The sequence below is a fragment of the Apaloderma vittatum genome, unplaced genomic scaffold, assembly GCF_000703405.1.
Source record: "Apaloderma vittatum isolate BGI_N311 unplaced genomic scaffold, ASM70340v1 scaffold19359, whole genome shotgun sequence".
In the NCBI taxonomy this organism is placed as follows: domain Eukaryota; kingdom Metazoa; phylum Chordata; class Aves; order Trogoniformes; family Trogonidae; genus Apaloderma; species Apaloderma vittatum.
Window position 1 is genome coordinate 55,428 of NW_009734081.1, and position 15,186 is coordinate 70,613.

General features: G+C 39.7%; 1 protein-coding gene across 1 annotated transcript; it reads right to left on the minus strand.

The window, feature by feature from the left end:
- Positions 1–12,163: 12,163 nt before the first annotated feature.
- On the minus strand, positions 12,164–14,875 carry LIG4 (ligase IV, DNA, ATP-dependent; the record flags this gene model as incomplete). The annotated part of the gene is made up of 1 exon (XM_009876150.1): positions 12,164–14,875. A coding segment is annotated over one exon (2,712 nt), but the record flags the coding sequence as incomplete, so codon positions are not given.
- Positions 14,876–15,186: the final 311 nt, after the last annotated feature.

A 15,186-nucleotide genomic window follows, 5' to 3' on the forward strand; every position in this document is an offset into this window, starting at 1 on the left:
GATCTTTACTATGTACTGCATGGTCCAGCCATTGAAATCTGACTATTGAAGGGGAAATTCTAATTGCAGCTGCTCAGCGGTGGTAATTTGTGACGAGGGAATGATATGGCACAGAGGGCACGAAGTCCCAGCTGCAAGATGGTGTTAAACTGGCTGGAAGCAGGACAGACTCCTTGCAAGAGGGTGAAGATTCTCTGGGTGGTAAGAAGCAGGCTCAGATTGTCTTTTAGATCATCCTGGAACGGGAGCGCTCAGGGGCCCAAGCTCAGAGATCACCTTTGGCCAGGAGAGCTGGGCTGGTAGATAGACCTATGGCCAGTCTGAGGTGTCAAATGCAACTAACTGCTGATTGGTGCTGATGCAAGAGTGTATAAAGAACTTGCTTGTGACACATCTTTGCAGACTCCATGTAGAACTGTGTATTGCAGTAAGACTCTGCCCAATGTATTGTTCATTTAGTTTTTTCTTTTGTATTTAAGCACAAACATATGTTTAATGAGCCTTGAGGTGTACTATAAAAATTCTCCAACACTGTATGTCCCCTTTGTCACAGGTTAGGGCTGGGCCGGCCACTAAAAGCTGACAGACACTCTCTAACCCCCTGTCCCTCTCCAAACGGGAAAGGAAAAGGGACTGAGGCAGAGAGACTTACGGGTTGGAGAGAAAAGAAAATTAAAACAGCTTTAAATAATAAAAATAGTGAACTATATACATATATACAAAACTGATATCAAACCCAACTCCTCCATCCCCTAATAGCAGTCACCGCTGATACTGCAGAGCAAGTGGCACCAGGGAAGCCGCAGGCTCAGCAGGAGAAGGGAGCTAGATACGGGAGCTCGATTCAGGAACTCAGGATCAGAATCAAAGGCAGAAGATCAGGCTGAGACCTCCCTGGACACCAGCCATTGCAGAAGAAAACAAAGAGAGCTAAATTCTCATGATCCCTCAGTTTTATGCTGAATATGATGTATATGGAACAGTCACTTGTCCTGTTGGTCACTTGTCCTGTCTGTAACTCACTGGAGGTGCAACCTTTTACTCGTTTGTGACCCCTCATACTTCCTGGCACCCCCAGCGTGGCACACAAGAGCCAGCAGTGGCCTTGGGCACTGTAGGAATAAGTATCAGCAAGAGCCTTTCTGCATCCCAGTCCCAGGCAGTAACTGTAAACATCAGGTGTTATCACTGCCAGTAGCACACACTGTCTGCAGAAACATGCTGCTACCTTCAGAAAGTGCAGCCTTTAAGAAGAGACTGAGCTGATAAGTAAAAGTCACTGAACAGAATTGGTTCTGTTTAGCTCAGACCAAGACACCCTTTCAGACTGGAATACTGTACCTTTTTACATACACAGATCAGTCAGAAGAAATGTGGTAGCTGACAGATAAGCTGTTGCCCCAAACTGGAACTCCAAGCTGACTGTTGGAAAACGTGCACATCTCTTCAACCAGCAGAAGAGCTCTCTCTCCTCTACCGCAGAACTTCACTGGAAATACAGCTTTCCTTGTCCAGCCCCAGCACTCTCATTAGATCCTGTGGGCCAGTGGCTAAGGCTTTTAACTAGATTACTGTCTCAGTTCTTATCATGATTTCGCCTTTTACATAAAGACTCCATGTTGTAAAACAAATAAACAGCTTTGAGAGCAGGGACTGAAACTTCCCACAACAAGTTCTTTACTCATGAATCTGAGTTATAAGCTATTCTAAAATCTTGACGCTAACCAGTCCTTTTCAAAGAACAGTTTATGTTCACTCAACTTTAGGAAGAATCCAAGCTCTGTACCAGTCTTGCCTTAGATATCTAAATTTAAACAACAACCAAAACAAGTAAATTTCTGCTGATTAATGGGATTTTTCTTTGCCCTTAATAATGTTCCAGTCAGTTTGCAGGGTTTCTAAAAGGCTTTTTTCATATAATAGTCCATTTTTCAGAGTATCTACCCAGGCAGTACGGTGTTTTGGGTTCTGTACAATACAACACTAGCACAGTCTTGCCACAGAAGTCTCAACAGACTGTAAATAAAGTGATGAAATATACAGAACTGTTCTCCCAAAGCTTGGTTCCATGCAAGATTATAAAAGTCATGGGGCAAGAAATGCAAGGAGTCAAAGGGAAACAAATTTCACTTTGATGAACTTCTTTGGGACTAAACAAAATCGGGTATCTACTTCTGGCTTCCTGGGATATGAGTATACGTTGATCATTTTACCAGGAAGGCGTTCTGGGAGGAAGACTCACTTTATCTTAGAAAGTGTTCACGGAACATTAAGTTTATGGCTGCAGTGAACAGGCTGGACACTCAAATCAGCAAACTGCACCATACCATGAAAGTGCTTATGTTTTTTGTATAAGTAACAGGAAACAGATGGACCTATTTTCTCTCTGCAGCTCTTCAGAGCCTGTTTATGGAACTTAAGCAGTCTGCTAAGCCACCGATCACCATTTGAAGGGAGATACATGTAATATTGATGGGTCAACATTTAAGTAGAAGGATATATTTACTGGCAGAAATAATTTCTTCCTTGAGATGGTCTTGAACATGCTCAGAGTAGATTCATGGATGTAACACAGACAATCTAGCCTATTATCCTTGTACATGGAAATTATTTCACACCGTTTTCAGTACATACTGCTTAACACCAGTGAGTGAACTCTTTTTTTGCATTTAACTAACTTCCAAATCATCCTGCCAAATACGTTAACTGAAACAGCCTCTCTTCCTCTTTCAAAAGCATTTAAAATGAGACCTAGCACAGGATTCTGCATGGTGCAACCCCACCTAAAAAAGAGTAAGTAGAGGATATAAAGAAAAGATGGGGAGTTGTGGGGAAGGCGGGGCTGACTAACAATGCAAACCCCATTTTTGCTTGATTACTGATGAGCCAAGCTATCTGTGCTGGCCACGTGCCTAACTATTTGGTTCCTGCCAGTGCTTCATTGCTTGTGCTGATCTTTGGGGAACTGTTACTGTATGAATGCTGCTAAATGATTTTAATCTTTGTTTTAATTCTTGTTAGCTTTTAATATAATTGCAAAAGATAATTTGTGATTTGTGCATTGTCTGATTGCTAAAACCTCTGTGAGATAACAAACGGATATGAAAATTCCCTAAAGCAATTCTAGAATTTAGCCAAAGAGTAGACAACTGTGGGTGAAGGCTTATTGAACAGCAGCAAGGTCCTGCCACCAGCCCTGCTGGACATTCACACCAATCAATTTGGTTGCATCAACATAGAATTCTTCCTCTCTCCTCAACCTGTCTAAGAGGTAGTTATGGTCTTTCTTCTTGGCCTTTGGGCACTCATTCTGTTTTGACAATACATATAACTGCATGGCCAGCAGTGAATGCTTACAAGTCTTTCCACTTGACTTCACATCCACTTTTGGGATGTCTGAAAATATTCCCCAGCATTGGTGAAGGCAAAGAGGTGAGAGCAGAAGAAAGCCACCATAAGCATCACTTAAATATATCTGTGTCTCTCTATATACACACATATACGCACATACACTATATATGTGTGTGCACATTTACATATACTCTAGCATGGATCCTCTCATTTAGAAATCCCTCTCCCCTCCATAGACAAACATGTAGCAGCAGAAATCCAGAGCAGAGACACAGTCCATCCCTGGGAAGCAGCCAAAACATGAGTCAGGGGTTCAGCACCCTGACATAACCACAGAAATGTGTAAGTCAGATGAGAATTCACAAACAAAGAAGACCCATGTGTGCATTCATGCCCATACAGATAAACGTCATACAATTCTAAATTCATTTTACACTAAAAGATAATGCACTATAAGAAAAAATGTAAACATGATTTTGGAAGAGTTGAATTGGCCCTGTCTCCCAAAAATACAGGTCAGGAAAGCAGGTTATCCAAAACATGTACGGCAAAATACTTTTTCCTGCCCTGTTATTGATTAAGACACAGGTCTCTTCCCAGAAAGATGTCACTTTGTATCCTAAAAAAAAAAAAAGTTAAATATTTCAGTCTTAAATTTTTAAATATTACCTGTACTACACTTCAAATGCCATTTACTGAGTGTCTTCCAGGAATCCCTACAAGATCTGTATACAGCAGTTGGTGTGTCTATAAACTTTCCATCAAGCATAAGAATTTAGATACACCAACACAGAAAAAATAGTTTCAGAGTGACCACATAAGCAGAGGGGGGGGGAAAAACAGTAAAATTATGTGTGTTTTTAAATTGTACCTGTTTTTTATTTATTAACTTTGTTAATATTGTTAATGCATGCGATGCCACTGCTCTGCCCCGGTTGCTGTTAAAGCACATCAGGCAGTCTGCTCACAGCATCCTGCTGTGTTTCAGTAACAGCTATATGGAATCAACAAAACTCACTATCCTGTTTGTTTTTATTTTATTCATACAGTCATGCTCAGAGATCTGAACAATGTGATGCCTACCATCTTCATATTTACTTTTGCCTTGAATAAAATTCAATTTCTTATTAGTCCAATGGCACTTAGAGATTTTAATTAAAATAATTAAAATAATTAAAAAAAAAATTAAGACATGTTTAACTATATCTGGTATAAGCATATTTATAGGATAGACTGAAGACCCTGAAGGGGGAACACAGGAAAACTGGGGAGGGACTGTTTAAAAGGGCATGTAGTGATAGGACGAGGGGCAATGGTTTTTAACTACATCAGGGTAGGTTTTGATTAAGACACAGGTCTCTTCCCAGAAAGATGTCACTTTGTATCCTAAAAAAAAAAAAAGTTAAATATTTCAGTCTTAAATTTTTAAATATTACCTGTACTACACTTCAAATGCCATTTACTGAGTGTCTTCCAGGAATCCCTACAAGATCTGTATACAGCAGTTGGTGTGTCTGATGTTAAGGAAGAAGTTCTTTACTATGAGGGTGGTGAAACACAGGAACAGGTTGCCCAGAGAGGTGGTGGAGGCCCCATCCCTGGAGATATTCAAGGTCAGGCTTGATGGGGCTCTGAGCAACCTGATCTAGTGGAAAATGTCTGCTCACCACAGGGGGGGTGGACTAGACTTTTAAAGGTCTCTTCCAGCCCAACACATTCTATGGCTCTATAAAATGGAGGAATGTAAACCAGCTTTAAACTGGATGAATAACATTGTTCTGCTCTGGAAGCACACGTCTCATATTTAAACTCTATACCAGTCAAAAGAGGCTAAGGCTGGGGAGAAGCTATGGGAGAACAGGGAGGAAAAAAGAAACCACAAAAACTAAACGGAGACTAGCTGGGTTACACATCTGTTGCTGCCTTTTACTTGAATACACGTACCTACGCGCAGACGTCCACACATGGCCCATTTATCCACCTGCCTTTGAGCAGACCGTTAGATCATTAACTGCAGGTGTGAGATATGGAGGCTGAGAATATGAATTTGCCAGAACATGTTGCCTCTGGTTGCCACTGCGGCAAAGCCTGCTGAGGAGAAGCGGGCTATAGGAGGAAGCTGCCATGTGCAAGAGCACGGAGAAAATCCTACCTCTTGCCCACAGAGACCCGAACTGTGGTTTGGAGTAGCGTTTATGTTTGTGAGCCTACCATCACAGGAGAGAAACTGATAAATAAGCAACCTGGGATCAAGGCCGGGCAATCAGATGAAAGTGGTTAAGTTACTAGAACCTGTCCATTTTTTCAAAACCAGTACAGCTATATATTGCCTCAAATTGAAAGCAAGCTCTTCTGTTCTCTCAGATATGGTTATTATTTAAACACTTACACACAGTGCTTAGAGTTCTTTCCACTGATCACAGACTTTGGACAATCTTAGTGTTACTGTTCAATATAACTCAATTTGTTTATGCTTTTGGGTTTTTTCGTGTTTTTTGGGAGGGAGGATGGGGTGGTGTTTGGCTTTTTTGTTTAGTTGAGTTTTTTTCCTATGAACTCATTAGTTTTTTATTGATTTTACAGTACAGGATTACATGAACTCTATGGTTTTCCTTCAGCTGACTGTGAGGTTGTCAAAATCACACTGATAAGAGTGCTAGCTACTCCAATACCTGCTGCACTGCAAATGAAAAAAAAAAATCCATTAAGTTTGCAATTTATAATATGCCACCACTTGACAGTTTGCCCATACACAAGAAAAAACCAGACTAGGAACTTCAATTCAGACCTGACTCACAAAATCATAGAGCAGCTGAGGCTGAATGGCACCTCTGGAGATCATCTAGTCCAACTCCTTTGCTCTTGAAGGGTTGCTCAGGACTGTACGTGGTTGGGTTTTGAACGTCACCGAGGATGGAGACATCACAACATCTCTGAGCAACCTATTGCTGTGTTTGAACCTTCTCGCAGTAAAAAAGTGTTTTCCTAGTTTCTCCTACTTCATTTTGTGCCCATTGCTTCTTGTCCTGTAAATGGGCCACTGAGGACAATTCTCTGAGCCTAGCAGTTCAACTAGTTTTCAGTCCACCTCCCTGTCCATTTATCTAGCCTATACTTCATCAGGAGTCTATGAGAATACTCCAGAAGACAGTGCCTCCCTAAAGGTGAGAAAAACAGCATCGAATGCTCTACTCTTGTCCACCAAGCTAGTCTTATATTACAACAGACAACATAATGCTAGATAAATGAAAAAAAATAATCAGAATTACAAATGCTTCTATCAAAAAAAACCCACACCTTCTACCTGAATCTATCTCAAAAGGCTAATTTGAACTTTATAAAAAGTGATAGCAATATCATAGTTAACCTTTTCTAACTGACTACTACAAATCTATTTGTTCTATTCTGGGAAAGACTGAGGAGTGTTTGGAATACACAACCCCTCTCACTGTACACATTCATTTTGTGTGTAACAATACTTTTTTTCCCTGGTATCTTATTTCTGGCAACTTCAGTCCTGTAAACTGTATTTTACTTTGTGTATGATACATGACACAGGAGAAAACTGGTTTCATGGATTTATATAGTTCCTCTACATACAGTATTAACAGAAGAAGGAGTTTAAATATATTTTGTCCCTAACATAGTAACGAATATATGTGTTGAAACACTCTTGCTACGTCATTTCTCAAATACATTCGCGTTTAGGCATTCTACATCTTTCCAAGAAAAAAAATAAGAATGCTGATGCTTCCAGTTTGAATTTCAAATTATCCCTTTTATGATCTTTCAAAATAATCTCCACTAAAATTACAAAGAAAGGGAGAGTTACTTCTGTTGAAAACATCCCGGTAAAACACTAAATACACTTAAAATAAATAATAAATAATAAAATAATTCTAAGATGGATGCCTTCTCATTTCCTTACTTCTAGAAAATAACATGAAGAAACATTTTAATTATACCTTAAGTTCCATCTTGCCTGTTAGGTTTGTATAATAATTCAAATGTATAGACTGTTTTCTCATTCTGGTCCCCTCATAGCAAAAAGTAGTACAGTAAAATTTTAAAGGCCCATCTAATTTTCTGTGGTACAACAGCTGTTACCAGCTGGAGATGCTTTATGATCAGTTGAACTGACTATGTTAAAAGGCATTTCCCTAGCCACATTCATACGAACATTTTTTTCTCCTTTTCAGAAACTTTATAACTTACAATTTCAAGTTCCTCTCTTGAAAGAATTCAAACTGAAATTGCATATAGACTGGAAAGGTTAAATGATGGGATTTTTTTTAACAGAAAGATTGAAACTAAACATTATAAAAAAAAAAGCTAGCTACATAGCCAAGCACAGCTACAAGACAGCTACAGTGGGGAGTAAGACAGGAGGTCTGAACTTAATCACAGCTTCTTTTCATACACAGCAATTTTCACAACTGTCCAAGCAAGGTAATGCAGCTACACGATCAAAGAATCCTAGAATACATTGGGATGGAAGGGATGTTTAAATGTCACCTAGTCTGACCCCCCTGCACTGAGTAGGGACATCCTCGACTAGATCAGGTTGCTCAAAGCCCCATCCAATATGACCTTGAATGCTTCTAGAGATGGGGCTTCTACTGTTTCTCTTGGTAATCTGATCCAGTGTTTCACCACCCTCATAATAAAAAATGTCTTCCTTATATTTAGCCAAAATCTACCTTATTTTGGCTTAAAGTCATTATCCCTTGTCCTGTCACATCAGGTCCTGCTAAAAATATTGTCCTCATCTTTCTTACAGGCCCCCATTAAGTATTGAAAGGCCACTAGAAGGTGTCCCTGGAGCTTTCTCGTCTCCAGGCTGAAAAATCCCAACTCTCTCAGCCTTTATCATAGAAGAGGTGTTCCATCCCTGTGCCTATATTTGTGGCCCTCCTCTGGACCTGCTTCAACAGGTCAATGTTTTTCCTGTACTGAACACTCTAGAACTGGACACATTACTCCAGGTGGGATCTCACTAGAGTAGAAGGGCAGAATCACTTCCCTCGACCTGCTAGTCAGGCTTCTTTTGATGCAGCCCAGGATACTCTTGCCCTTGTTGCCTGCGACTGCACATTACCTGCTTACGTCCAGATTTTCATCCCTCAGTAGTCCCAAGTTCTTCACTGGGCTGCTGTCAAGTCCTTCATACTTCAACCTGTATTTATAGTGGGGATTGTCTTGACCCAGGTGCAGGACCTTGTATTTGGCCTTGTTGAACTCTGAGGTTCACTTGCATACATTTCTCAAGCTTGTCCAAGACGTCCGTATGACATCCCCTCCCTGCAGTGTGTCGACCACACTACACAGTTTGGTGTCATTTGCGAACTTATTAAGGGTGCACTTGATCCCACTATGTCACTGATGAAGATATTAAACAGCACTGGTGCCAGTATGGACTCCGAGGGACACCAGTTGTCACCTTTCTTCATCTGGACATTGAGCCGCTGACCACCACCCTCTGGATGCAACCATTCAACCAACTCCTCATTCACTGAACAGTTCACCCAACAAACTCCTATCTCTCATACTCTGTGCAAGCTGCCCACAGGCTTTTAATCCCAAAATTGCACTACATCACTTTGAGTATGTGACTAGAAAAAAGTTCAATGTGAATCTATTTTTATAAGTAATTTAATAAACAAAGTGAACGATGGAACCTTCTCCCACAGATTGTGAAATTTTTTGCCTGTGCAGAACTGCCTCTGTAGCTAGTCGAGAAATCTGACCATCATTCACCAGCACGCAGGTGCAGTGGGGATGGGTAGCCACCAGATGTTCTGCTCCAGCAGGTCCTGAGAGCTGTGCTTCTCTTTCTCCATCACTAGCAGCATTTTCGAGAAGTGCCAGTTAAAAGGCAGTGAAAACAAAGGATAGCTAACTTGTCTCTACTTCTCCCAGACTGCAAGATCTACCATGCCTTTTTCTCTTCTTTCTTTCTCCATTTCTTCAGGACACCATCTTAAAATAAACTTAGAACTTTATCTTACAGTGCAAATCAGGTTTGCTCTCAAGCCAAGCATCTATTTAAAAAAAAAAATCTGGTTTTACACAGAAACAAAATGGAAATAAAGCTGAGAAATCTTCACCTACAAGCCCCCAGTTTCAAAGACTTAAATGTAGTTAAGAAAATTTGAGTATTTATTGCAGTAAAACCTACAATAGGCTGATGTTTTGTAATCAGAGGAGGTCCTCTGGAAGTTCAAACATCAGGTTAATGTTTCAGCATTTTGACTCCAGCTTTTCCTCTCTCTTGAACATTATTTTTAATGGATGATTATAATCTAATAATGAAGGCTGGTTTTACATGTGAAAAAAAATTTATTAGACCAAAAAAAAAATGATGAGACGTTTTCTCCTACACAGATACTGTTGATCCACATCAGCTCTTACTGCTACCTACAAATCTTAGACATCACATCTGAAATTCTCTGCATACTTCCTTAAAAAAATTGATTTTAAAAGCAAAATGTTTTGTGTCTGGACATTTTGAAATGCTTCCAGCCTTCATTTATTCTTTCAGTAAGAACTTCCTTAAAAGTAAGCAGATTCACAAATTTCCTCCCTACTTCTCCTATTTTCCTGTCACTACTGTTCTTCCATGAGAATGCCTTTGCTTAGAGTATCTGTGGATTCTTCTGTTCCCTGGGTTATGTTCTAGACACACACTTTAATGACAGCTCAGTCCAGTTTCACCCGAAGATCCATGCAGTTCGTCCACCTAAATCACCAGGTAAAAGAAACATCTCAAAAGAAAACCTGACCTGTGATGACTGTATGTTTACAGTGCAGTAGCAAGATTCTCTTAAGTAGAGCAATTCTTATTCAGTATTTTAAATTTGCGAAACAGTAACCAGAAGAAACACACACCACCTAAAATGCTTGATGTTATCCAGTACGCTAATTATCATGCCACATACAAATATGATTAACGCTTATTTTTTTGTTCTAACTAGAACTGAGAGAAAATACAAAATAAAACATACTAAAGCACCATACTGCATCTGCAAGGGTATTTCTTTTTTATTTGTGAAAAAGTAAAGCTTCAGTTTGAATAAATAAAAAACCCCAACTCTCAGTACACTGTGTACTGAGCAGTCAGTAAAACGAGTAACAATTTTGCTGATAAATTACTACTTCTAGATTCCTCAGCTTTGTATAGCTTTGAGAAAGCAAAAAGACAATCTGGAATCTATATTTTTAAAATACATCTCTGTACATTTAGATGTCAAAGCAAGACATTTGACAATGTCTCATAAGTTAGCTGCAATTCATAATTGCATTTGTTTCTCTTAACTTTCCTAACCTGGACCACCTAAAATATATACTTTACTAAAACCCATTTAAGAGAGATCTGCACAGGTATGAGGACAAACTCTTCTCATTTTCAATGTATAAATCTGAATACGTGACATTACACAGAAGAAGCCAAGTTAGTTAAAATGAACGTATTGCATTTCACATACACCAGTTTTCTACTCAAAAGTTTTTACAGGAAAAAGAATGCACTGTTTTTTCATAACATACTATTTTATGTATGCAGAAAATATTCTGCTTTTTAACAGTTTACACAGTGGCTTATGAAAAGCGGTTATTTCACTTTACCCATTTAGTATATTTCAAATAATAAGGGAGCTCCTAACATTGTCACTAACCAGAAAAGAATAAGCTTCTTCCCGATCAGCCTCCCCTAAAACATTTCCCTACTCTTTTAAGAGCAATTTTTTATATGAACACAATCACAAAAATCATTTAAGAAACAGGGCGGACAAAAACTGGTTCTGTGTGATCAGCCCAACAGCGTTTCTCTTTGACACCAGTATTGACATAAAAAGAACTGAGGCCTGATCTTTCTCCAATCAAAGTTAATGCAAAAGATTATTTAACACTGTAAAGTCAGAAACTAAATTTTGTGCTTTTCAAAGGAGTTCTCTTTCACTTAAAAAAGAATACCAAAAAGATTTTAAAAATAGATTTTATTTACTAATTGAAAAAATATACAATGCACAGAGTATTTGGAAATTAATCCTACATTACTGAAATAATTTATGAAACATTTTTTGAAAGATAAACTGATAGTTAAAAGCCTAGCCCTGTAGCACTTGACACTTTAACTGTAAAGAGCATAGGAGGGCATTACAGTTTTTAAGTAATTGATTTCTATTTTACAGATATAAAGGTCACTATTAATTCATTAGTGTCTCAATCAGAAGCTTAAATTCTATTTTACAATGGTCATTTACACAGAGAAACATAGGATCAATGCAATATCCTAAAATGAAAGTGTGACCAAGGCTGTGTGGGGCTCAATGCTAAAACCACTGTAAGCAACTTAAAATAGGACAGGCATGGTTTTTAAATTACTGAATTCTACAGCATCCACAAAAACATGAATATGACTGTAAAAAGATAAATAAACAGTATGTTAAATAGTAGAATTCCCATAAAATAGTAAATTGCCATCCCCATTTTGAACAACGGAGGCAAGTACTATTAATAGCTAGGCACTTTCTCATGTAAAATATTAGATCTCTCCTGAGACCAGTTTGTAAAGTAAAAGGCTTAAATAATTCATCTCCTAGTGTGGTTTTTTTTTCTCCCGCAACATAGACTAGCACACTCTTGCTTCCACAACAGTATAATTAAAAGCCTTCCTCTGATTTCAGCAATACAGTGTTACTCTTCAGCCAGGGCCAGCTTTAAACAGACGTGAAAACAGAGAAAAAAATTTAAGGCAAACCTCGTAATATCCAAGTCCAACAACAAAGCTTTTGCTCCAAGCTTAAAAACTACTTTAAATTAAGTACTCATTTTCATTCTTTAGGACTCCTTCCTCCACTGACTGTGTTACCCACAGCTCAGACACGATTTTAAACTTCTTCCCAAATGTTCTCCTCAGTGCTTTTATCTCTTTTACCCGGGAATGATCTTCTCCTATAACAACATGGGATACACCCTCTTCAAGGTGAGAGACTACTCTTGCACCATAAAAACGGAGCTCCAAAGCTCTAATTGACAGTATTGTTCCATTGATTTTGGTTCCAGGCTCATTAATGACAGCATAACAGTCCACATAAACAGTGTTTCCTCTGAATATACTGAGCTGACAGCTGTTCCATGCATAACGTTCTTCTAACTCTGCAATCATGTCCAAAGGCATCACCTTAGTGTCTTTCATTCTGGAGAACACTTCCTTGAGTTGGGCAACATCTGCATCTGCTGTGTAGCTGTCCCCGTAGCAATCATACTCACGAGCAAAATGTTCTTTTGTGTCAGGAGACATGTGGATCATAAAGGCTGGCTGCCAAGGCACCAGCGTTTGGGTTTGAAAACACTGAAGGAGCCACTCTGCCCTCACCACATCGTATTTGTTGGAAGCAATGATGTTTTTCACTCTGACATTCTCAGCTCCTACAATGACACAGTAAGTCTCTGGCCCCGGGTTCTGCACCACGCTGCCGCCCCATTCAGCTATTCTGCTTTCCAGTTCGGACTTGGAGCACATTCCTGTCCCTGTCATAACACAAAACTCAACATCTTCAAATACATTTGAAACCTTGTTTATGCTAGAAAGATCAGGAGCTTTAAATTGCTCAGCTATACCAATTATCTTCCTCACCTTTGATATAGTTTTCCTTTTTTTCTCCTGTGGCTCATCATACTCCTCTATATGAAGGTGCTTAGATGCCAGCTTCCCTTCTGCTTTGCTTCTGAGGTCCTCTAACATGTCTGAAGTCATGCACTCATACCATTCTTTGTCCTCTCTTATCTTCTCAATTCGGGGGAACCTCAGAGTACAGTCAGTTTTGTACATATCGCTGTCAACAATCTCAGCCGCCTTGATCTGAACTATGACAGAGTTGCAAGGCTCGATGTACATTTCAGGTTTTTCAGTGCCACACAAAATGTTACAGGGAGGGTCCTTCCTACGGTAGGGCTTCCAGTGTTTAGCCAGCTTCAAACCCAGATCATACAATTCCTTCATAGTATAGCCAGAGCCAACACGACAAATCGAGTGGAAAACGGTAGGTTTTTCATTTGGAGGGGGCGTCTCTGCAACAGCGCACAGAAAATGAGACATCATTCCACCACGTGAGCCCTTCCCCCAGTAACCACCAACAATTAAAAGGTCTAGTTCATCCATGAGCCCAGTGACGTATTCTGGCTTGATTTTTAACCAGCCTTCTCCACGTTTGTCAGGCTTGTAGGTGGACATGGGATCTTTCACCATAATCCCTTCCTCTCTGTTATCTATTGCTTCATTTAAAGCATCAATTACTTCTTTTCTTTTACTGGCATTTTTTTTATGTACAACATGTATCCTGCCCGTTACTGGGGTAAACACGCTGCTCAAGATTTCGTATCTTTTGCTTAGTACTTCGTGCCCCAACTTCTGATCGTTAACCATCAACACGTCGAACACACAGAAGCAGGTCTGCAGATCGGAGTCCTCCACCATTCTTTTTATGTCAAACTTGCTTCCCTTCTGCATAAAACTTTGTGTCTCAGGATTGTAAGCCATCATTTCACCGTCAAGAATGCAATTTTGTATATTGCTCTTAAACGCTTTATGAATAAATGGTGTTAATGAACCATCAAGGGGAGAAGCACCGAACTGCTGAGTATAGTCAAATCCATTTCGGGAAAAATATTTATACACATCTCCATCTTTGTGCATTTGCATACGTTCACCATCCAGCTTAGTTTCTATGTAGAATAACTGGTTTTTCATTTGTTTCTCGATTTGCTGGACATCAGCAATAGCAGCAAGCATTGGTTTAAAGGCAGAAAACAATGTGATAGAAACATCACTAAGTGAGACGGAGGGATTGTGCAATTGTCTGCAAACTTTTTCCAAATCAGTTGTGACGTTGTGTAATTCAGCAGCATCAGGATGAAAAATGGAAAAAATAGTTTGCTGACTAACACCAAGCTTTAGATCCTTTATAATCATCCGGATGAGCCATTTCTGTTCCAGTGCTGTGCTCTGAGTAATTAACTGAAGGAGACTTTTCTTTAACAGAGTCTTGTTTTTAGCAGCGTTATTATTAGCTATGGCATCTAAGTGTTCATTGACTTGTTCTATTGTCAGTCTGCCCTGTTTCGGGCTCCTAGGTTTTAACACAAAGTACGCAATCATTGCAAAATCTCCAGCATCTCCACGTGAGCCACTAGGTGTTCTGTAATTTAAAAGCTTTGCAGCATCTTTTCCATCTTTTGGTAAATTAAGCAGTTCAATATACAGCTTTGCAAGCATAGTTTCTTTAATTCCATATGCCATCCTTTCTCTTTCCAACTGGGGAAGAATAAGTCGCATGGCTGGGTAAAAAGAATCCGTGACATCTTTCTCTTTCCGATGGAGAGCATCATGGAATTTTCTCCAGGAATCCAGAAAATCCTTGAAATACTTGGTTTTCTCCGGACGAGATTTACACGTCTGTATTCGCTCCAGAGTAGAACATAGATCTGCAAAAGGCACGTGAGAGGCCACTGTTTTTTTAGAAGCCTGAGAAAGCCAGTGCAGAAGCCATCAGAGTCTGTTTTTCACTAAGAACGAGAAAAAAAAGGTGTATTTGTAGAGGAAGAAAGCGCGTCACTCTGCCTCGATAAAAATACCTCTAATTAGGATTTACTGATTTTCCTCATTTTTGTCTAATTAGGACTTAACTTTATCTTTTCTTTTTAAAGGTCACCAGCTGCCACCTCTGCCCTCGGTTACAGAGTGCAACTCCGCAGCCAGACCCGAGGCAACACTCGGGCGAGGTGGCTGCAGGGCGGGAGAACGCACCTCCCCGCATCCTCCCTCCCCTCCTGGCT